Source organism: Schistocerca cancellata, chromosome 3 (genome assembly GCF_023864275.1).
Source record: "Schistocerca cancellata isolate TAMUIC-IGC-003103 chromosome 3, iqSchCanc2.1, whole genome shotgun sequence".
In the NCBI taxonomy this organism is placed as follows: domain Eukaryota; kingdom Metazoa; phylum Arthropoda; class Insecta; order Orthoptera; family Acrididae; genus Schistocerca; species Schistocerca cancellata.
This window is the reverse complement of record NC_064628.1, coordinates 395,811,152-395,834,597: the sequence shown is the minus strand read 5'-3', so window position 1 is coordinate 395,834,597 and position 23,446 is coordinate 395,811,152. Positions and strand designations below refer to the sequence as shown.

At 40.1% G+C, this 23,446-nt stretch overlaps 1 protein-coding gene across 1 annotated transcript in view; it reads right to left on the bottom strand.

Annotated features, from left to right (window-relative positions):
• The window catches only part of LOC126175126 (purine nucleoside phosphorylase-like), a 123,641-nt gene that overhangs the window by 11,463 nt on the left and 88,732 nt on the right, over window positions 1-23,446 (bottom strand). Inside the window, exon 4 of the mRNA XM_049921679.1 lies at window positions 22,878-23,053. Coding sequence (XP_049777636.1) covers window positions 22,878-23,053 — 176 coding nt within the window. The remainder of the gene's footprint in view (window positions 1-22,877; window positions 23,054-23,446) is intronic.

Genomic DNA, 23,446 nt, shown 5'->3' with positions numbered 1-23,446 from the left:
GCCACAGTGTCTACAAAAATGCATCGACAGAAATGGTGATTATGTCAAAAAATAGCTAAATGTTTCTACAATGTAAACCATTGTAGAAATAAACAGGTCTATGTACCTATAAAAAATAGGAGACCTTACTTTTGGGATTACCCTCGTAGTTATGTCATGGGCCCATCCAGATGGCCATGCATTAACTTGCTGCTCCAGGACTGGGGGAGGCACGCCCAGCAAATTAACTAGGAGGGCCAGTATGCTGTCAGCCTGGATGTGGCTTTTAGGCAGTTTTCCACCTTGCAATAGATAAATACTGGGCTGATTCCCAAGTCCCACCTGAGTTTCATGATTTGCAAACATTTCAAAAACAATCTCACCCTTTAACAAGTTAGAGCTCTAGACACAGACAAATATGTAATACAAATTCTGTCCCAGGGAGAAGGAGCAGTTACAGGAAGGGTGAGCATAGTGAGAGCATCTGACTGCCTTCATACATGGACGTTATCAAATCAAGAATAACATGTCAACCCCATGAACATATGGGGTAAGGCCAAGAAAAAGATGATGATGAAGACGAAAGAAGACAATTGTCGGGCAGAGGAGTCATTATCACCAGTAATTTTGTTTCTGCGTTTTCTGAAAGCTGATGTAGTTGCTTATTATGTAGCATGTCAATAACCAGTATTTACAAAGTCCCTACATAATATTGTTTGTTGTACTGTGCCAGACTGCCCATATTAAGGATGGAAGCAACAGTCCACTTTTGAGCTCCTGCTTCCTGATCGATTTTCTGCTAGGTAACTGCTATAATTTAACCTGACACCTACCTTCAACAGTCCCTGCTGTCTACAGTAAAGCTGAAGCCTTATTGCAACTTAGCAACCCAGTACTAAGCCGAGGTCAGGGCAAATAATAACTGTGATCCATCAAGTTTAATTCCCATTTGTGCAATGAGTTTGTCATCTTACACAAAAACATGCTACACAAGTTATTTGTTGTGTGAAATCAAACACATCCTGCCCAGGCCTGTTCAGGAAACTGCTGGTATCAGAGTGTAGACACTACAACATGGCAGTCATCCATGATAGTAAACAAATGAGAACCTGGATTGCCTGAAAGGTGAAGAGCAGAGTGGGGAAATCAGGCCTGCATCCCTCTCGCAGGGCTAGTAACCTACACCCCCATGTTCCATGCTCCTTGCATGCTCCATACTCCATGCTCCATGCAGAATTACATATGATCATAAGTACTGTCAGTCCATTCTGATATTGTGAGGATCTTACTCAGACATCGGCATGACTTAACATCTTGGTCATGCGTAAATAAAGAAATAATCAATGCCAACCAACAAATTTCATTACTTTGCAAACATTTCAGAAATGTAGAACTCGTAAATGTTAATAATATTGGGCGCAGATTCCACACATTACATGGACTGCACGTTAACAACATGGGGAAAAAACTGCTCGTCAGAAAAATTGAAGAAATTATCACCAAGAGGCATCAAACACTCAAAAGTAAAATCATCCTGGATTGGCCCCCCAAATATTCGAAGGAAACAACGCCAGCAAGACCTCACTCACCAACATCAACAACAAAAGAAGGAACTAGGTGCCTCCAATATTCAGGCACAATGAATGCAGTAACAGCTCTACCAATTGCAGACCCAGCTCTAACACCAGCAGCAACATTATCAACAGCAGGTGCAGCAGCTGAACAACTACCAGGGGAGCCAGACACAGAAGAAAATGCTGCTGCAGATGATAATAGAAGAATAGGTGCAGTCGGGAAAAGAAAAGCAGTACTTCCAGCACACCTGAATGATTTTTTATTGACAAGGTAAAGGTAAGTGATCAATTAAATATGCCAAAGTCTAACAATATGCCAAAGCCTAACAAACCCTTTATTTCATGCTGATTCATCAAAATGTCCAATCATTGCTAAACAAATTAAGTGAAGTTGAAATTTTATGTACTGATGAGCTAAAAAACGTTTCTGTAGTGTGTATAACTGAACACTGGCTGCCTAAAGATGCAATGTCAGTCACAAAACTTGCAGACTTCAATCTTTCTTCATCATTTTCTAGAATTACATCCAGTCATGGAGGGTCATGTATATTTGTTAAAAGTGGCATTGATTATTGTAACATAAAATGCATTGGGTGACTGGAATTTGAGTGTAGGAAAAGGGAGAGAAGGAAACGTAGTAGGTGAATATGGATTGGGGCTAAGAAATGAAAGAGGAAGCCGCCTGATAGAATTTTGCACAGAGCACAACTTAATCATAGCTAACACTTGGTTTAAGAATCATGATAGAAGGTTGTATACATGGAAGAACCCTGGAGATACTAAAAGGTATCAGATAGATTATATAATGGTAAGACAGAGATTTAGGAACCAGGTTGTAAATTGTAAGACATTTCCAGGGGCAGATGTGGACTCTGACCACAATCTATTGGTTATGACCTGTAGATTAAAACTGAAGAAACTGCAAAAAGGTGGGAATTTAAGGAGATGGGACCTGGATAAACTGAAAGAACCAGAGGTTGTACAGAGTTTCAGGGAGAGCATAAGGGAACAATTGAAAGGAATGGGGGAAAGAAATACAGTAGAAGAAGAATGGGTAGCTTTGAGGGATGAAGTAGTAAAGGCAGCAGAGGATCAAGTAGGTAAAAAGAAGAGGGTTAGTAGAAATCCTTGGGTAACAGAAGAAATATTGAATTTAATTGATGAAAGGAGAAAATATAAAAATGCAGTAAATGAAGCAGGCAGAAAGGAATACAAACGTCTCAAAAATGAGATCGACAGGAAGTGCAAAATGGCTAAGAAGGGATGGCTAGAGGACAAATGTAAGGATGTAGAGGCTTATCTCACTAGGGGTAAGATAGATACTGCCTACAGGAAAATTAAAGAGACCTTTGGAGATAAGAGAACCACATGTATGAACATCAAGAGCTCAGATGGAAACCCAGTTCTAAGCAAAGAAGGGAAAGCAGAAAGGTGGAAGGAGTATATAGAGGGTCTATACAAGAGCGATGCACTTGAGGACAATATTATGGAAATGGAAGAGGATGTAGATGAAGATGAAATGGGAGATATGATACTGCGTGAAGAGTTTGACAGAGCACTGAAAGACCTGAGTCGAAACAAGGCCCCCAGAGTAGACAACATTCCATTGGAACTACTGACGGCCTTGGGAGAGCCAGTCCTGACAAAACTCTACCACCTGGTGAGCAAGATGTATGAAACAGGCGAAATACCCTCAGACTTCAAGAAGAATATAATAATTCCAATCCCAAAGAAAGCAGGTGTTGACAGATGTGAAAATTACCAAACAATCAGTTTAATAAGCCACAGCTGCAAAGTACTAACACGAATTCTTTACAGACGAATGGAAAAACTAGTAGAAGCCGACCTCGGGGAAGATCAGTTTGGATTCCGTAGAAATACTGGAACACGTGAGGCAATACTGACCTTACGACTTATCTTAGAAGAAAGATTAAGGAAAGGCAAACCTACGTTTCTAGCATTTGTAGACTTAGAGAAAGCTTTTTATAATGTTGACTGGAATACTCTCTTTCAAATTCTAAAGGTGGCAGGGGTAAAATACAGGGAGCAAAAGGCTATTTACATTTTGTACAGAAACCAGATGGCAGTTATAAGAGTTGAGGGACATGAAAGGGAAGCAGTGGTTGGGAAGGGAGTAAGACAGGGTTGTAGCCTCTCCCCGATGTTATTCAATCTGTATATTGAGCAAGCAGTAAAGGAAACAAAAGAAAAATTTGGAGTAGGTATTAAAATCCATGGAGAAAAAATAAAAACTTTGAGATTCGCCGATGACATTGTAATTCTGTCAGAGACAGCAAAGGACTTGGAAGAGCAGTTGAACGGAATGGATGGTGTCTTGAAGGGAGGATATAAGATGAACATCAACAAAAGCAAAACGAGGATAATGGAATGTAGTCGAATTAAGTCGGGTGATGTTGAGGGTATTAGATTAGGAAATGAGACACTTAAAGTAGTAAAGGAGTTTTGCTATTTGGGGAGCAAAATAACTGATGATGGTCGAAGTAGAGAGGATATAAAATGTAGACTGGCAATGGCAAGGAAAGCGTTTCTGAAGAAGAGAAATTTATTAACATCGAGTATAGATTTAAGTGTCAAGAAGTCATTTCTGAAAGTATTTGTATGGAGTGTAGCCATGTATGGTAGTGAAACATGGACGGTAAATAGTTTGGACAAGAAGAGAATAGAAGCTTTTGAAATGTGGTGCTACAGAAGAATGCTGAAGATTAGATGGGTAGATCACATAACTAATGAGGAAGTATTGAATAGGATTGGGGAGAAGAGAAGTTTGTGGCACAACTTGACCAGAAGAAGGGTTCGGTTGGTAGGACATTTTCTGAGGCATCAAGGGATCACCAATTTAGTATTGGAGGGCAGCGTGGAGGGTAAAAATCATAGGGGGAGACCAAGAGATGAATACACTAAGCAGATTCAGAAGGATGTAGGTTGCAGTAGGTACTGGGAGATGAAGAAGCTTGCACAGGATAGAGTAGCATGGAGAGCTGCATCAAACCAGTCTCAGGACTGAAGACCACAACAACAACAACAAAATGCATTTAACTGTTAGCTGAAGAGAAAATTTTTGAAGTATCCGCAGTTGAACTCTCTGCATTAAAATTAATAATCATCTGTGTATATAGGAGCCCTAATGGGAACTTAAATGATTTCTGTCACCAACTAGAAGCAGCTTTAAATACTATAAAAAACTTCAACAAAACAGTGATCATATGTGGAGATTTTAATATTGATATTCAAGAAATCTCAAAAGACCAGCAAAGCTTGATGATCCTACTGGAAACATGTAACATAAAAGCCACCATAGACTCTCCTACGAGAGTTACACCAACAACTAGCTCAACAATTGATCAGATATTAATAAACACAAATGTAAATCACAATTTATGTGCCGGAAATCTTAATACTGGCTTCAGTGATCACTATGCACAGTTTATTGCTTTGCACACCCCAAGTGAAACAACTGAGAAAGAGGAACTTGTAAAAGAAGCAAGGAAATTCACTAACAAACAAATAAACCTTTTTGTACTGAGACTAAGTGAAGAAACTTGGTATGAAGTGTATACCTGTGAAAATACTAACAAAAAGTTTGAAAAATTCATGGAAATCTTCATGTCATACTTTGAAGCTGCATTTCCATTAAAAAAGCAAAAATGTCAACCTAACTTCAAAAAGAACAAATGGATTACTATAGGTATTAGAATATCTTGTGCAGAGAAAAGAAGATTACACAACATAGCAGAGACACAGAACATGCCTCATGAATTTCATTTGTACCTGAAGAATTACAAGAGGATCCTCAAAAATGTTGTAAGGAAAGCTAAAACAATGGCAAATGACAAATACATTGAAAACTCAAAAAACAAATCTAAAGTTATATGGGAAGTTATAAAAAATCACACAACAAGTGAAACAAAACAATATAAAAATGTGAACTTATGTTATGAAGGACAAATGATTTCTTGCCCAACAGAAATTGCAGGGACCTTCAACAAATATTTTGCAAACGTAAGTGAACAGTTGGTGAGTGGACTGGAAGATCACAATAAAATATCACCTCCAACATGCAATAGTGTGAGAAATGTGTCTACATCTTTGTTCCTTTCACCCACAAATTCTGAAGATATTTTATCAGTTATAAAAACCTTGAAAACAGGCTACTCATGTGGAATTGATGGAATACCAGATGCAATTATTAAAAAATGCTGTCTTGCATTAGCTGAACCCTTGACACATTTGTGCAACAGCTCACTGACATCAGGAACCTTCCCTTCATGCTTAAAAACAGCAAAGCTGAAACCACTGTTCAAAAAAGAAAATCCAGAATGTGTTTCAAATTATAGACCAATAGCCCCACTGCCTGTATTTTCTAAAACTTTAGAAAAAGTTTTTTATAAGAGATTGTCTGATTTCCTAAATAAAAATAAGATTCTCTCTCCTCCACAGCATGGCTTCAAGAAAGGCAATTCAACTGAAAGTACAATATTTGAATTTCTTAATGAAATCTATACTAAACTGGATGCAGGTGAGTTTGTGACAGGCATATGTCTTGATTTATCTAAAGCACACCCAAAAACAAAGATGATGTGACCTACCAAACGAAAGTGCTGGCAGGTCGACAGACACACAAACGAACACAAACACACACACAAAACTCAAGCCCTCGCAACAAACCGCTGCCTCATCAGGAAAGAGGGAAGGAGAGGGAAAGACGAAAGGATGTGGGTTTTAAGGGAGAGGGTAAGGAGTCATTCCAGTCCTGGGAGCGGAAAGACTTACCTTAGGGGGAAAAAAGGACGGGTGTACACTCGCACACACACACATATCCATCCACACATATACAGACACAAGCAGACATCAAGGACGGGTATACACTCGCACACACACACATATCCATCCACACATATACAGACACAAGCAGACATATTTAAAGGCAAAGAGTTTGGGCAGAGATGTCACTCGGGGCGGAAGTACAGAGGCAAAGATGATGTTGAAAGACAGGTGAGGTATGAGTGGCAGCAAATTGAAATTAGAAATTAGCGGAGATTGAGGCCTGGCGGATAGCGAGAAGAGAGGATATGCTGAAGGGCAAGTTCCCATCTCCGGAGTTCTGACAGGTTGGTGTTAGTGGGAAGTATCCAGATAACCCGGATGGTGTAACACTGTGCCAAGATGTGCTGGCCGTGCACCAAGGCATGTTTAGCCACAGGGTGATCCTCATTACCAACAAACACTGTCTGCCTGTGTCCATTCATGCGAATGGACAGTTTGTTGCTGGTCATTCCCACATAGAATGCATCACAGTGGAGGCAGGTCAGTTGGTAGATCACGTGGGTGCTTTCACACGTGGCTCTGCCTTTGATTGTGTACACCTTCCGGGTTACAGGACTGGAGTAGGTGGTGGTGGGAGGGTGCATGGGACAGGTTTTACACCGGGGGCGGTTACAAGGGTAGGAGCCAGAGGGTAGGGAAGGTGGTTTGGGGATTCCATAGGGATGAACTAAGAGGTTACGAAGGTTAGGTGGACGGCGGAAAGACACTCTTGGTGGAGTGGGGAGGATTTCATGAAGGATGGATCTCATTTCAGGGCAGGATTTGAGGAAGTCGTATCCCTGCTGGAGAGCCACATTCAGAAGCTGATCCAGTCCCGGAAAGTATCCTGTCACAAGTGGGGCACTTTTGTGGTTCTTCTGTGAGAGGTTCTGGGTTTGAGAGGATGAGGAAGAGGCTCTGGTTATTTGCTTCTGTACCAGGTCGGGAGGGTAGTTGCGGGATGCGAAAGCTGTTGTCAGGTTGTTGGTGTAATGCTTCAGGGATTCCGGACTGGAGCAGATTCGTTTGCCACGAAGACCTAGGCTGAAGGGAAGGGACCGTTTGATGTGGAATGGGTGGCAGCTGTCGTAATGGAGGTACTGTTGCTTGTTGGTGGATTTGATGTGGACGGACGTGTGAAGCTGGCCATTGGACAGGTGAAGGTCAACATCAAGGAAAGTGGCATGGGATTTGGAGTATGACCAGGTGAATCTGATGGAACCAAAGGAGTTGAGGTTGGAGAGGAAATTCTGGAGTTCTTCTTCACTGTGAGTCCAGATCATGAAGATGTCATCAATAAATCTGTACCAAACTTTGGGTTGGCAGGCCTGGGTAACCAAGAAGGCTTCCTCTAAGCGACCCATGAATAGGTTGGCGTACGAGGAGGCCATCCTGGTACCCATGGCTGTTCCCTTTAATTGTTGGTATGTCTTGTTTTCAAAAGTGAAGAAGTTGTGGGTCAGGATGAAGCTGGCTAAGGTAATGAGGAAAGATGTTTTAGGTAGGGCGGCAGGTGATCGGCGTGAAAGGAAGTGCTCCATCGCAGCGAGGCCCTGGACGTGTGGGATATTTGTGTATAAGGAAGTGGCATCAATAGTTACAAGGATGGTTTCTGGGGGTAACGGATTGGGTAAGGATTCCAGGCGTTCGAGAAAGTGGTTGGTGTCTTTGATGAAGGATGGGAGACTGCATGTAATGGGTTGAAGGTGTTGATCTACGTAGGCAGAGATACGTTCTGTGGGGGCTTGGTAACCAGCTACAATGGGGCGGCCGGGATGATTGGGTTTGTGAATTTTAGGAAGAAGGTAGAAGGTAGGGGTGCGGGGTGTCGGTGGGGTCAGGAGGTTGATGGAGTCAGGTGAAAGGTTTTGTAGGGGGCCTAAGGTTCTGAGGATTCCTTGAAGCTCTGCCTGGACATCAGGAATGGGATTACCTTGGCAAACTTTGTATGTGGTGTTGTCTGAAAGCTGACGCAGTCCCTCAGCCACATACTCCCGACGATCAAGTACCACGGTCGTGGAACCCTTGTCCGCCGGAAGAATGACGATGGACCGGTCAGCCTTCAGATCACGGATAGCCTGGGCTTCAGCAGTGGTGATGTTGGGAGTAGGATTAAGGTTTTTTAAGAAGGATTGAGAGGCAAGGCTGGAAGTCAGAAATTCCTGGAAGGTTTGGAGAGGGTGATTTTGAGGAAGAGGAGGTGGGTCCCGCTGTGACGGAGGACGGAACTGTTCCAGTCAGGGTTCAATTTGGATAGTGTCTTGGGGAGTTGGATCATTAGGGGTAGGATTAGGATCATTTTTCTTCGTGGCAAAGTGATACTTCCAGCAGAGTGTGTCTGTATATGTGTGGATGGATATGTGTGTGTGTGCGAGTGTATACCCGTCCTTTTTTCCCCCTAAGGTAAGTCTTTCCGCTCCCGGGACTGGAATGACTCCTTACCCTCTCCCTTAAAACCCACATCCTTTCGTCTTTCCCTCTCCTTCCCTCTTTCCTGATGAGGCAGCGGTTTGTTGCGAGGGCTTGAGTTTTGTGTGTGTGTTTGTGTTCGTTTGTGTGTCTGTCAACCTGCCAGCACTTTCGTTTGGTAGGTCACATCATCTTTGTTTTTGGGTGTGTTTTTCCTTCGTGGAATGTTTCCTTCTATTATAACCATATCATTGATTTATCTAAAGCTTTTGACGTCATTGACCATAGTGCCCTACTGCAGAAGCTTGACCAGTTATATCCAGTGAGTGGCTCAAGACATACCTATGTGGTCGCAAACAGGTGGTTGAAGTGCAATATACTGACCATAACAAAATCAGCTACTACTATTCAGGATATGAAAATGTGAAATATGGTGTCCCTCAAGGATCAGTATTAGGACCCATTCTGTTTCTCCTTATGTACAACAAGTATTGCCAAACTACCCTTCAATTTGCAGACGATACAAGCTTCCTTATTAGTGGTAAAACAGAAGAAAAACTAAAAGACTCCGCTATCCAAACGATGAACAGTGTAGAACAGTGGTTCAGCTACAACAAGCTAGTTATAAACAAAGAAAAGACAGTAGCACTGAATTTCTATAATGTAAAAGGAAGACACCACCCAAACATAGAAATAGAACTTAGGGACAGAGTTCTTGAAAGTGTTGACAGCACTAAATTTCTGGGACTCTGGCTCCAGAACAACACAAAATGGACGGTACATATTGAATATTTGCAAAGAAAACTAAGCAAAACCTGTTACATGATACGGATCTTAAAAACTTGTTGCAGCAAAGCCAGCCTGTTAAATGTATACTACTCCTATGTGCATTCTGTAATTAAATATGGCATAATCTTCTGGGGCAATACAACAACAAATATTAAACTTTTCGGGATGCAAAAGAGAATACTAAGAATTATTGAAGGGGTAAACAATATGAAATCGTGCAGACCCATATTCAAAAAACTGTCAGTTCTTCCTCTTCCTCGCAGTTTTATCTATGAAACATCAGTTTTCATCAAACAATATATCGATAGACACCCAGATATCTTATTAAAAAATGAATATATACATGCACACAATACAAGGCAAAAATCTGACCTTCATGTAAAACGGGTGAAAACATCATTGTGCCAAAAAGGCACACTACATACTGGGATAAAGATTTTCAATAATCTACCTAAACATATTAAATCAATAGGAAAACTCTGTAGTTTTAAGGCTGAAGTAAAGGCATATTTAATTGATCATTGCTTTTACAGTCTGACATAATGTATAAAAGCCAAACAACAAAAATAAAGATGCATTATTAATATTCTAATTTGTATGTTGCCTGTAATGTTTGTTGTATTTATGAATCTGTGCTAAATTACTTCAATATCTAGTCCTTAGGATTGCAATACAAACTGTATTTTATCTTGTAAATACCTAACCATGTCCAATATCCTTGTATATATTTTATACATATAGGATTTGTAGGACTAAATAAATAAATAAATAAACCCCACCACAGACCAGAATTAGTCTCTTCACTTATTTCAAAATAAGAAAGAAAACAATGAGTAATGCACAACATAAAACAAAATGGAGTACACAAAGCATCTGGTAATTACTACAACACAACTGTTTGCTGAGACTGATAGTATTGTAAATGTCAACATTAAAAAAGGATAGTTGCTACTCACCACATAGTGGAGATGCTGAGTTGCAGATAGGCACAACAGAAAGACTGTCAAACAAACAAAATTTTGGCCAAAAAGCCCTTCATCAGAATTAGATAACACACACACACGCACACACACACATATATATATATATATATATATATATATATATATATATATATATATATATATATATATATATATAATAGAAGGAAACATTCCACGAAGGAAAAATATACCTAAAAACAAAGATGATGTGACTTACCAAATGAAAGTGCTGGCAGGTCGACAGACACACAAACGAACACAAACATACACACAAAATTCAAGCTTTCGCAACAAACTGTTGCCTCATCAGGAAAGAGGGAAGGAGAGGGAAAGATGAAAGGATGTGGGTTTTAAGGGAGAGGGTAAGGAGTCATTCCAGTCCCGGGAGCGGAAAGACTTACCTTAGGGGGAAAAAAGGACGGGTATACACTCGCACACACACACATATCCATCCACACATACACAGGTGTATATATATATATATATATATATATATATATATATATATATATATATATATATATATATATATATGCATATGCAAACACAATTCACACACACATGACAACAGTCTCTGGCTGCCGAGGTCAGACTGCAAGTGGCACTGCATGATGAGAAAAGCGACCTGGGTGATGGGGGTAAGGAGGAGGGTGCGGTGGTGAGGGAAATGGATAGCAGGGTAGGGGTGGGGGATCTTAAAGTGCCATTTGTGGGAGCCTACTGGGATGAGGTGGGGACAGGGTAGGGCAGTTAGAAGCAGTTGGGAGGTTAGACAGAAGGTAGGGGTGGTAGGGCATAACAGCAGAGGAGAAAAGTAAAAAAAAACAGCGGGTGTATTGGTGGAATAGAGTGCTGTGGAGTGCTGAAGTGGTAACAGGGAAGAGGATAGGTGGGTAAAGGACAATGACTAACAGAGGTTGAGTCCATTCTACGGGAATGTAGAATGTATTGCAGGGAAAGTTCTGACCCATTTAGTACTGTAAATGTGGTAGCTCAGGCCCAACCATTATTGGTATCTCATGCAACCATAGTTCAAAACACTGCACCTAATATGGCCATGCTGAAGTACCTAGATAATAACTATTGCTTCCCAACACATTTATTACTTGATGAAGTTTGTCATAAATAATACATACAGTTTTCAAATCAATAGTCCAGTTCATGGAATCAGTATTAGAAATAATAACAGTCTTCAAAATATTTGAAGTCACTTACTCTGTTTTAGTAGGGTGTGCATTATGCAGGAACATAAAATCCCAGTCAAATCCAAGATATTTTATTTGTTTACCTTTTTAAAGCTGGCCCGATCAGCTGACGAGTCAATGACCCTTCTATTGTTAAAGCTAAAATTGATAAAATACATTGAGTCAGCACTTTCCACCTTTGGGAGGAGTCCGCTTACTCCAATAAATAGAGTTACTCCGTGACATACGGTTGGCTATGGAAAAAATTTTGAGATTGGAAAGAGGGCTCACAATAGAGTAGTGTTAATGTATGGACCTAAGGGACTTGAATGTGCATAAGTGTCAATTGTTGAGCACAATTTTGTAAAAAAAATAAACTAGTACAGAATTTTATAAAGAAAGAGGGAATATGTGGAAATTCTATAAAAGGTAATTCAATCAAACTAAATTATTTTCTGAATTGAATTTTGAGGAATTGTGGTATGGTTCTACAGGAATTTCAGACATTTCAATAATGTAGGAGAAGACAGATTGCTACTTACCGTAAGGAAGAAACATCAAGTTGCAGACAGGTACAGTTAAAGGACACTTACATAGAGTTTTCAGCCACAGTTTTAATCATTAAAAGAGAGGCATTCTGCCTCAAGAAGCTGGAGTTGTCGGTTGTGTGTTTGTGAGGTGTGCTTGCTTGTGTATGTAAATGGAGTGTGTCTCTCTTTGACCATGAAAGCTGTGGCCAGAAACTTATTTGAGTGTCTTTTAATTCTGCAACTTGATGTGTCTTCTTTATGGTAAGTAGCAATCTCTCTTTTTCAACAATACCCGAGAAGCAAAGTTGCTACTCACTATATAGCGGAGATGCTGAGTCATGATAGGCACAATAAAAAGATTCACACAATTAAAGCTTTCGGCCATTAAGGCCTTTGTCAGCAGTAAACACACACACACACGCACACACACACACACACACACACACACACACACACACACACACACACACACACAAATGCAACTTGCACACACATCTGCAGTCTCAAAGAGCTGAGACCACGCTGCAAACAGCAGCACCAGTGCATGATGGGAGTGGCGACTGAGTGGGGGTAGGGAGGAGGCTGGGGTGGGGAGGGGGAGGGATAGTATGGTGGGAGTGGCGGACAGTTAAGTGTTGCAGTTTAGATGGTGGGCAGGAGAGAAGGTAAGTAGGTGGGAGGGGTAAGTAGCGAAAAGGAGAGAAAATAAAAGACTGGGTGTGGTGGTGAAATGACGGCTGTGTAGTGCTGGAATGGGAACAGGGAGGGGGATGAATGGGTGAGGACAGTGACTAACAAAGGTTGAGGCCAGGAGGGTTATAGGAGCATAGGATGCATTGCATGGACAGTGCCCACCGCCGCAATTCAGAAAAGCTGGTGTTGGTGGGGAGGATCCATACGGCACAGGCTGTGAAGCAGTCATTAAGATGAGGGATATGATGTTTGGCAGCGTGTTCAGCAACAGAGTGGTCCACTTGTTTCTTGGCCACAGTTTGTGAGTGGCTGTTCATGTGGACAGACAACTTGTTGGTTGTCATGCCTACATAGAATGCAGCACAGAGGTTGCAGCTTAGCTTGTAAATCACATGACTGGTTTCACAGGTAGCCGTGCCTTTGATGGGATAGGTCATGTTAGTGACCGGACTGGAGTAGGTGGTGGTAGGAGGATGTGTGGGACAGGTCTTGCATCTAGGTCTATTACAGGAGTTTGAGCCATGAGGTAAGGGATTGGGAGGAGGGGTTGTGTAAGGATGGACAAGTATATTGTGTAGGTTCGCTGGACAGCGGAATACAACGGTAGGAGGGGTGGGAAGGATAGTGGGCAGGACATTTCTCATTTCAGGGCATAATGAGAGGTAATCAAAACCCTGGCAGAGAATGTAATTCAGTTGTTCCAGGCCCAGATGATAATGAGTTACGAGGGAAATACTCCTCTGTGGCCGGACTGTTGGACTTCGGGAGGTGGTGGGAGACTGGAAAGATAAGGCACGGGAGATTTGTTTTTGTACAAGGGTGGGAGGATAATTATGGTCAGTGAAGGCTTCAGTGAGACCCTCGATATATTTTGAGAGGGACAGTTCGTCACTGCAGATGTGACAACCACGGGTGGCTAGGCTGTACGGAAGGGACTTCTTGGTATGGAATGGGTGGCAGCTGTTGAAGTGGAGGTATTGCTGGTGGTTAGTAGGTTTGATATGGACGGAGGTACTGATGTAGCCATCTCTGAGGTGAAGGTCAACATCTAGGAAGGTGGCTTGTTCGGTTGAGCAGGACCAGGTGAAGCAAATGGGAGAGAAGTTGTTGAGGTTCTGGAGGAATGTGAATAAGGTGTCCTCACCTTCAATCCATATAGCAAAGATGTCATCAATGAACCTGAACCAGGTGAGGGGTTTAGGATTCTGGGTTTTTAGGAAGGATTCCTCTAGATGGCCCATGAATAGGTTAGCATAGGATGGTGCCATGCGGGTGCCCATAGCCATACTGCGGATTTGTTTGTAGGTAATGCCTTCAAAGGAGAAGTAATTGTGGATGAGGATATAGTTGGTCATGGAGACTAGGAAGGAGGTTGCTGGCTTGGAATCCATAGGGCATCTGGAAAGGTAGTGTTTGACAGCAGTAAGGCCATGGGCATTAGGAATGTTGCAGAGAGATGGACTCTGGGGACAGGTTCTGGGATGGGCCTAAGGATTTGAGTAGTGACTGGAGATCCTGCTGGATTACTGGAATGGGATCACTGTGGCATGGTTTGTAGGTGGAAGTGTCTGACAGCTGACGTAGTCCTTCTGCCACATAATCCTTGCGGTTCAACCGAGCGAGGTGGCACAGTGGTTAGCACACTGGACTCGCATTCGGGAGGACGACGGTTCAATCCCGTCTCTGGCCATCCTGATTTACGTTTTCCGTGATTTCCCTACATCGCTTCAGGCAAACGCCAGGATGGTTCCTTTGAAAGGGCAAGGCCGATTTCCTTCCCCGTCCTTCCCTTACCCGAGCTTGCGCTCCGTCTCTAATGACCTCGTTGTCGACGGGACGTTAAACACTAATCTCCTCCTCCTCCTCCTCCTTGCAGTTCAAAACAACGGTCGTGGAGCCTTTGTCAGCAAGTAGGATTATAAGGTCGGGATCAGTTTTTAGATGGTGGACTGTGGTTCTTTCTGTGGATGTAAGGTTAGTTTGCATGTTGAGGGATTTGGGGAATGATGTTGAGGCAAGATTGGATTTGGGGAATGATGTTGAGGCAAGGTTCAAGGTTAAGAAATTCTGGAGAGTTAACAGGGGGTGGTTTGGAGGCAATAGGGGTGGCTCATGGTTGGATAGAGGAGTGAACTGAGTTAGGAAAGGTTCAATATTGGTCTTTGGTTGAGTCTGATTAATCGGGTTGGTAGCAAAAAAGTGTTTCCACTGTAGGGACCTGGAGAAGAAGAGAAGATCTAACTAGTCCAGCATGGTTGAATTTGGGAATGGGGCAAAAGGTGAGGCCTTTGGAAAGGACTGATATTTCTGTGGGACCAAGGCTTCTGGGGAAAAGGTTCATAACTGTGTTGCAGGTCTGTTTAGGTTCTGGGTTCTATATGGTAGCGGGAGGGAGTTTTGGAGAGTGGGGTAAATGTAGTAGGTCTCCGAGACAGGGTTTGTCAGCTGTGAGGGGGCATGGGGGAGGTTTGGAGGTGGTTGTAGAAGTGGTGGACAGTGGTACTCCGAGGTGGGAGTATGAAGTGAGTAGAATGGCGAGCTTTTCGAGGTGGCGTTGCATGTTACTCAAGTTCCTGCAGGGATTGTTGATTTTCCTACCTGGATTTTCCATTGTTTAATTTCAGACATTTGGTGAATGATGTTTGCTGGTGGATATGCAAGCACATTCAGGAGAATTTAGAAGCATTTCCTGTTATAATAGAAATCTGTGAATGGCAACACATCATAAAACGAAATGTGGACTCAGTCATACAGAATCTGTATCCAAGGATCCTATACAAGTTCCTATTTATGAACAATAACAGTTTTACAGGTGAACAGAGGATTTCGGCAGTTGATTTTGCTGTACAAGATTTTATCACTACAGATTTAACATTCTTTCTAGGCTGAAATGTTATTGCCAGACATTTTTTGATGAAAACTGAATGATATGAGCTCACATTTTATAAGACTGTTGAGGTACAAAAATAATAGTAATTTGTGCTCTAGTAATTGAGATTTTCAAGCATTAGCAATAGTGTTTTTGCTTATTTGTGACACAAACTTTCTCAATGTAGAGTAGTAGACACAGATTCAGACATTGGTGCATCCCTATTAGCTTCATGCTATAATTACTTCAAGTTAAATTGTTTTCTTGTCATGATTAATCACACCTTCGGTGCAATATATCTGCACATACATACAACAATATACACAAATATGATAAGAGCTATACTGTAGGAACACACACTATCAATAAAGTGCCTGAAGTCGTAAAGAGTTTAGCTACTAATACAGTTCATTTTAAGAGGAGTCTAAGGGATTTATTGGTGGCCAACTCCTCCTACGCCACGACAAATTTCATAGTAGAACCAAATGACGTGTATAATCTGAAATAAGGTGAGTGTTATGTAAAATCTGATATCTGCCCATCTTCAGTGCAGTAATGTGATCCATGCAAACAAGTGTTGAAAACCTGAGAGAGAGAGCGCTTTATACTTCTGAGGAAGGGCTTTATCCAAAAGCTGAGATATTACTAATGTTGTTCCTGTCTGCAGCTCAAAACTTTCTTTATGGGGTAAGTAGCAATCTGTCTTTTCCATATTGCTGAAAATTTAAAGAAAATTTTCTTGGAAATTAATTACTGAATCTCTGTAAATGGACTGTCACTGAACTTACTGGTAAACAAAGCACAGTACATACATAAATACAGACATTAATTAAGAATACAATATTTCATAATGATGTGGAATGTGTCTTTACACAATTTTTTTTACTACTTCATATCAAAAAAAATCATCTAGTGAGTAGAAGGAGCTGTCATTCAGAAATTCTTTTAATTTTTTTTTTAGTGTAGATTGGCTTTCTGTCAGACTTTTAATGTTATTTGGCAAATGACTAAAGATCTGTGTGACAGCAAATTCACCCCTTTCTGTACCAAAGTCAGATTTAACCCAGAATAGTGAAGATAATCCTTTCTTCTAGTGTTGTAGCTATGCACTTCGCTATTGTTTTTGAATTGGGGTGGATTATTAATAACAAATTTTATAAGTGAAAATATGTATTGCAAAGGTACTTGAATATTCTGAGTTCCTTAAATAAGTGTCTGCAAGGTGATCTTGGATGGGCTCCAGCTATTATTCTGATTACACACTTTTGTGCAATGAATACTTTTTTTCTAAATGATGAATTACCCCAGGGTGTACATTAAGTCTGGGAACACTTTCAGTTATTTATTGCACAAGAACTAAACATTGTACAGATGTGATACACATAGCATTTTGAAGAGAAACTCTAAAAGTTATTTTTACAACCATTCAATATGCGAATCATGAGTGACCCAGCAGACATTAACAAGGTAACTGAATTATTGCCATACTCATCACAGCATGGCATCATCGACTGTGGCAGTCGCTTCCTGTGTTCTCTCTTGGAGCATTGCTACATCATGTGGTAGAGGCAGTACATACACCAGATCTTTAATGTGTCCCCACAGAAAAAAGTCATACAGAGTGAGATCTGATGATCAGGGAGGCTATTTCATGAAACAGTTGTTTGTTTGTGACTAGCGCTGACTATTGGTAAATTACCAAACTACGCTGTGGCAGTATACATGAAAAAAATTTTCAGGGTTTCTCTTCAAAATGACATATGTATGATATCTGTACAATGTTTGGTTCTTGTGCAATAAATAATTGAAAGTGTTCCTGGACTTTATGTACACCCTGTATTATTCTCTTAATTTTAGTGAGAGAGGTGGGCTGAATTTCAATTTTATCAAATTGCATAGGTATTGCCTCTTCCATATACTGCCTTCCATTTTCTAATGAAGAGCTGGATCCTATTTTCTTTACAGCACTTAAACATTATTATTAAAAATGTTTTCTACTTCTGACTTCTTGTTACCAAACTTTCTATTGAGTTTCATATAAATACAGTCTTCCCATGCTCTTGGTTGCCCTGTTCTGTTCTGATCAAGGTCTGACCATGCTTATATAAATAATTTAAGAGGGTAAACCAATAAATGAAACAAGGTATTCTAAATTCTTAGGTCCTTATAGTGAAAAAACTGCACTGGAAGTCATATGCTACATATCTTCTAAAATGTCTAAGCTCTGCAACTTCCGTGTTATCAATAACAGATGATTTTGGAGATGAAAATGTCAAAATTTGACTTACTTTTTGTACTTTTATTCAGCAACGGGGTTACTACATCATATTCTGGGGCAACTTATCACTGAAGAAGAAAGTATTCTTTTAAGTGATGCATGGCTGCAATGGAATAACAATCATCATATACACCTCAGTGTGTTATATGTATATGCACTTTCTGACAATTTATATCACTTAAATTAGACTTTTCCACATCCACAAGCCTCATTTGACTTAGGATCCATGGAATGAATATTAGCACATGTTTTTGTAAATATGTGTTATGTATATCTGTTTTATGATATGTTCTACATCCTGTAGGAACACCTTACTCTGGATTTATGGAACCAAAGGTAAATCTAATCTAACCTAAATGTTTCTCTTTCTAGTATTATATCTATGAATGTTACTGTGATTTTTAAATTCAGTCTGATTCCTGAGACCAGACTTCATAAGGGAATAAATGTAGGCCTACTAAAACCCTGTAGCCAACACGCCCAATTGTTTAAAGAGCTATCTACAATAGACTCTGAAATGGACATAATACATTATCATCATTAGACGCTTCTATGCAAAAATACTTCCTCTGTCAGTGATGGTTTGCCCCAGAAATAATTTAATAACACATTTCTGGAAAAGCATTGTCATATAGCTGAAATATTTCTAACATTGTTCCTGTCTGCTACTGAATGCCTCCTCTTTATGGTGAGTTGCAGTCTATCTTTAGTATATTGTTGTTATTCCATCCAGGACTTTCCATTGTTTCATTTGAATTTTCAAGCGTTGAAGTTTCTTCTTTATAATACTTACACCATCAGCAAAAATAACTATTTCTGCTTTTTGGATATATGATGACTGACAGCTATAGCTTGCATAAAAAGTTCACTTCAACAAACAGTTATAGTTTTCAAACAATGTTCCCTTTTTTATAGAGTTTGAGCTATTTTTTATTTTTTATACTGTAATTTCCATTAAGTTATTTGTAAGGACACACTAAACTCATCTTTAAGATTTCCATTCATCTTCATTTTTCTGGGACCTGTTATCTGCTTTTTACAATCTGGGAACTGTTTCTAACAATGTTTCCTAGTGTGCCAAAACAGTAAAATGTCCCAGATGGTCATCTTATCAAGGATGCATGTTTGTTCTTTACTTTTTAACTCATCATTTGAACTGAAAGGATGTTTTCTTTGAGAACATTAGAGACATTTTCCTTCCATTGTTTCAGTTACTGTGTGAACTGAGAAATGTTGCATAACATTTCTTTCTCTCAAGAAACTGAGTTGTGTTGAGCTTCTACTTCAACACATAATAATGATTTCTGCCAGGAACTTGTAATTGGTGTGATCCAGTTAACAATGTGATGTGTTTGAACTTGGATATTCAATTGCTGCACCAGCATTGCTTTTTGTGCACATTGTTTCATATGCTACACCCTAATACACAGTTGATACCAGTGCTTGCAGCAGCTATCAATATGACAAATGGTTTTGTTTTCAAGGAGAAATGCATGTTCAAAGTAAGTTAGTGCAAAACTTCTCAATCATAAAAGACAAGGTAAGAATGTTAACTGCACAGTTCGTGGTACAGAATTGGATAGGTAGGATAAATTGGTATTATAACTCATGTAATGAAACAATCATATGGCATTATTTGGTGAGAGACCCCATATATTTGGCTGCCTGGTGCACACCTTTCTATAGGACGTATCTTCAGTGACCTATGCATTGATGATGATGAGATGAAACAATAATACAAACACTCAGCCCCGAAGCAAAGAAAATCTCCAGTCTGGCTGGGAATTAAACCTGGGGCCCTGTGATCAAGAGGCAATGACACAAGCCACTAGACCATGAGATGTGGACTATAGCACACGTGAAGTAAACAAACATAAGTCTGGCTACATTTGCATATCACATTGTGATGCACAGCCAGTATTTTATGCTGACTGATTGTGCCATCAGTACAGTTGAAATGCTATTCAAACAAAACTTTTTTCATTCTCAGTTCAAAATGAAAACAGTTAAGAACTGCCTCTCTAGTGCTTTACCTCTCCTAAAGCCAAACTGATCATCACCTAAGATATCCTTAATTTTGCTTTCCATTCTAATTTTCTTTTCTATTTTCCTCTATATTATTCTTGTCAGCAATTGGGATGCATGAGTTGTTAATAGATTTCTTATCTGCCCTTGCACTTCTCAGAACTGTGTGAACCACATTTTTATGGAAGTTTGTTGGTATGTTTCCAGTCTAATGGATTTTTAAATACCAACTCAGATAGTCATTTGGATACCATTACCCCCAATAATTTTAGAAATTTCACAGGAGTGTTATCTATGCCTTCCAAGTTCCCTATGTCTGCATATCACATTCCATTTCTTTTTCTATTGTATCAGCAGACTGTATTCTTTCCACTTATCCTCACTCTTCTCTGTGTGTAACACTGGAATTACTCTTGCACTATTAATGTTAATATCTTTGCTTTTAATTCTGCTGGAAGTTGATTTGACTTTTCTATAAGCTGATCAGTCCTTACAATGACCATTCATTTTTCAATTTGTTTACATTTTTCCTGCATCCATTTCACCTTATCTTCCATGTTCTTCCTATTTATTTCATTCCTAAGTGACTAATATTGCCATATTCCTATTTATTCCTGAACATGTTTGTACTTCCTTCTTTTGTCAGTCAACTGAAGTATTTCTTCTGTTACCCAATGTTTCTTCGCAGTTACCTTGTCTGTCTAATCTTTGTGACTGCCCATTTTAGATATGTTCCTTCCTCTTCAACTAAAGTAACTACTCTTCAGTTCAAAATCTGCATCTGCTCCTGGGAACAACTTACAGCCCAAAATCTGGTTTCATAATTTCATCTGTGATGAAATCCAGCTAGTATCTTCCCATATCTCCTGGCCTTTTCCAAGCATATGTCCTCCCCTTCTGATTTCTGACTACTGTATTTGCTATTAAAAGCTGAAGTTTATTGCAGATGCCTGTTAGTCTTTCTCCTCTCTCATTCCTACTACTGTGAACCTAGTCTCACATGACACTGTCATCAGTTCCTTCTACTAGCACAGAATTCCAACCACCTATGGTTATTAGGGTGCCATTTCCCTGTACATATTGAGCTATCTGTCCAATGCCCTCATACTTTCTGTCTTCATCTTCTGCTTGTGACATCAGCACATACATGCTTGGATTATTGTTGGAGTTGGTTTGCTGTTGATTCTGATGAGAACTGCAATATCACAAAATTGTTCAAAGTAACTGACCTTGCTATTCATAATGAGTCTTACACCTGTTAAATCATTTTCTGCTCTGGTCGATATTACTCTATATTTGTCTGACCAGAAATCCTTATCTTCTTTCCATTTTACATCACTCATTCCCATTACATTTAGACTGAACTTCTGCATCTCACTTTTCAGATTTTCTAGCTCCCCAACCACATTCAGACTTCTGTCATTCCATACTCTGACCCATAGGATGTTGTCGTATCACTGGTTATTCAAACTTTTTCTCATGATCACATCTCCTTTGACAGTCTCCATATGGAGATCTGAATGGGGGACAAATCCAAAATCTATTGCAAATGGAACAATCATCATGCCGCTTTTTCTACTACATGCCACATATCCCTTGGATATACATTAATTCTCTTTAATGCCATGATATCCAGTGACTTCTGCATTCTGCAATCATTGCACACACATATTTAAGGGCTCTATCCCATCCCAAGGTGCCCTGAAACTCTGTCTGCTCTTCAGCCCTCTTTGTCAAGACCATTACCATAATGAAGGTGACTTCATATACCAGAAATCTTTGGCCACCACCTCTGATGATTTTTATTCAAAATTTGTCCTTTAACTAAGGTTTAACCCTCACACACATGTCACGTACACTGCTCACATCTCCCACTTCCCCTCTTTTTGTTCATTTCTCATCCTCCTCTCTCTACCCATCTCCTTCTCCCCTCTCTGTGACCACCTCCTCCCTTCCACTCTTTCTACCCATCTCACCTCTCTCTCTCTCTCTCTCTCTCTCTGTATGCCTCACACCTCCCTCTGTCCATTTCCTCCACTTCCATATTCTGTCCAGCTCCTCCTCTTCCCTCTTTAAGTACAACTCCTCTCCTTCCCTTTTCTCCATCCATCTTCTGCTCCACCTAATTTCTCTCTCTCCATCTCCTCCTCAACTCTATATGTCCCTCTCCTCCCACTTTCTCTCTTTTTGTCTCCTCTCCTCCCCCTCACTTCTCTCTCTCTGTCCATTTCCTATGTTGCCCCATCCCCATCAGAATCGGAACCTGAGTTCTGTTGCTGGTTTTTCCTCTGCATTTTCAGAAATAAGCAGAACACTATTCCATTCATCAATTCACTTATGCATCAGACAATATATTTGTAGGTGATCCCCTAATCATTGCCACAAATGGCCTCTCTGGCCAGGATGCAGCAATCCACACTTGATAACTTGCCTGCTCACAGTGAAATGGTGTCTTGAAAAACTGAGATAAATGAAAATACAAAGGAAAGTTTCATGAAGGCCTTACAGGAAGCTGACTGGAGAGATGTGTATAATGTGACAGAAATCAATAACTAAGCAACACACGAACATGTTTGTAGATAGACTGCAAATTCCTCTCTATAGTGACTAAAAGCTTTATAAACATTTATTAATATAAATTAAGGTTCCAGACAGCAAGAAAGTGCACAAAAAGACATTCTTAAAGAGAGAAATCGTCAAACATTATGAAGAGTATATGGAAAACAAAACATGATCTTACCTTTCATCATTCGGCCCAATGAGAGGATTTTTTCCAGAAAATCCAAGCAAGTTGATGTGGTCCTTAATGATCATAAGGTCACCAACTTCCAGATGCTCACTTATCCCACCAGCTGCATTTGTAACAATCAGATGAGTAATGCCACACAACTTCATGACCCTCACTGGCATAGCACACTTTAAAATAACAGAAAAGCACCCACTTTACTAACTGACCTCAGACCACCCTCCATTGCACACATTCACTGAAATTTATTTCTGTGGTATGACATTTTCTGTAAAAACAATCAACAAAGGGTTCCAAAATTGTAAGAAGGCTTACTGTGTGAGAATGCCAAAATTTTTACCCTCTACATTGAAAAAATATCTCAAACTATACATCACTGGAAATCCAAAAGCCTTTCTTTTATATGAACTAGTCCTTTTCTTTTATAAATGAATTTTTGCACCAGTGGACAAAAATATATTACCACAACACTTTGGTATTCAGAACACCAAGGTTCTGTAAACAATGTCTCATTTCATCCAATTTTAGTAGATATGACAATATGTATTGTACATTCATTCAAT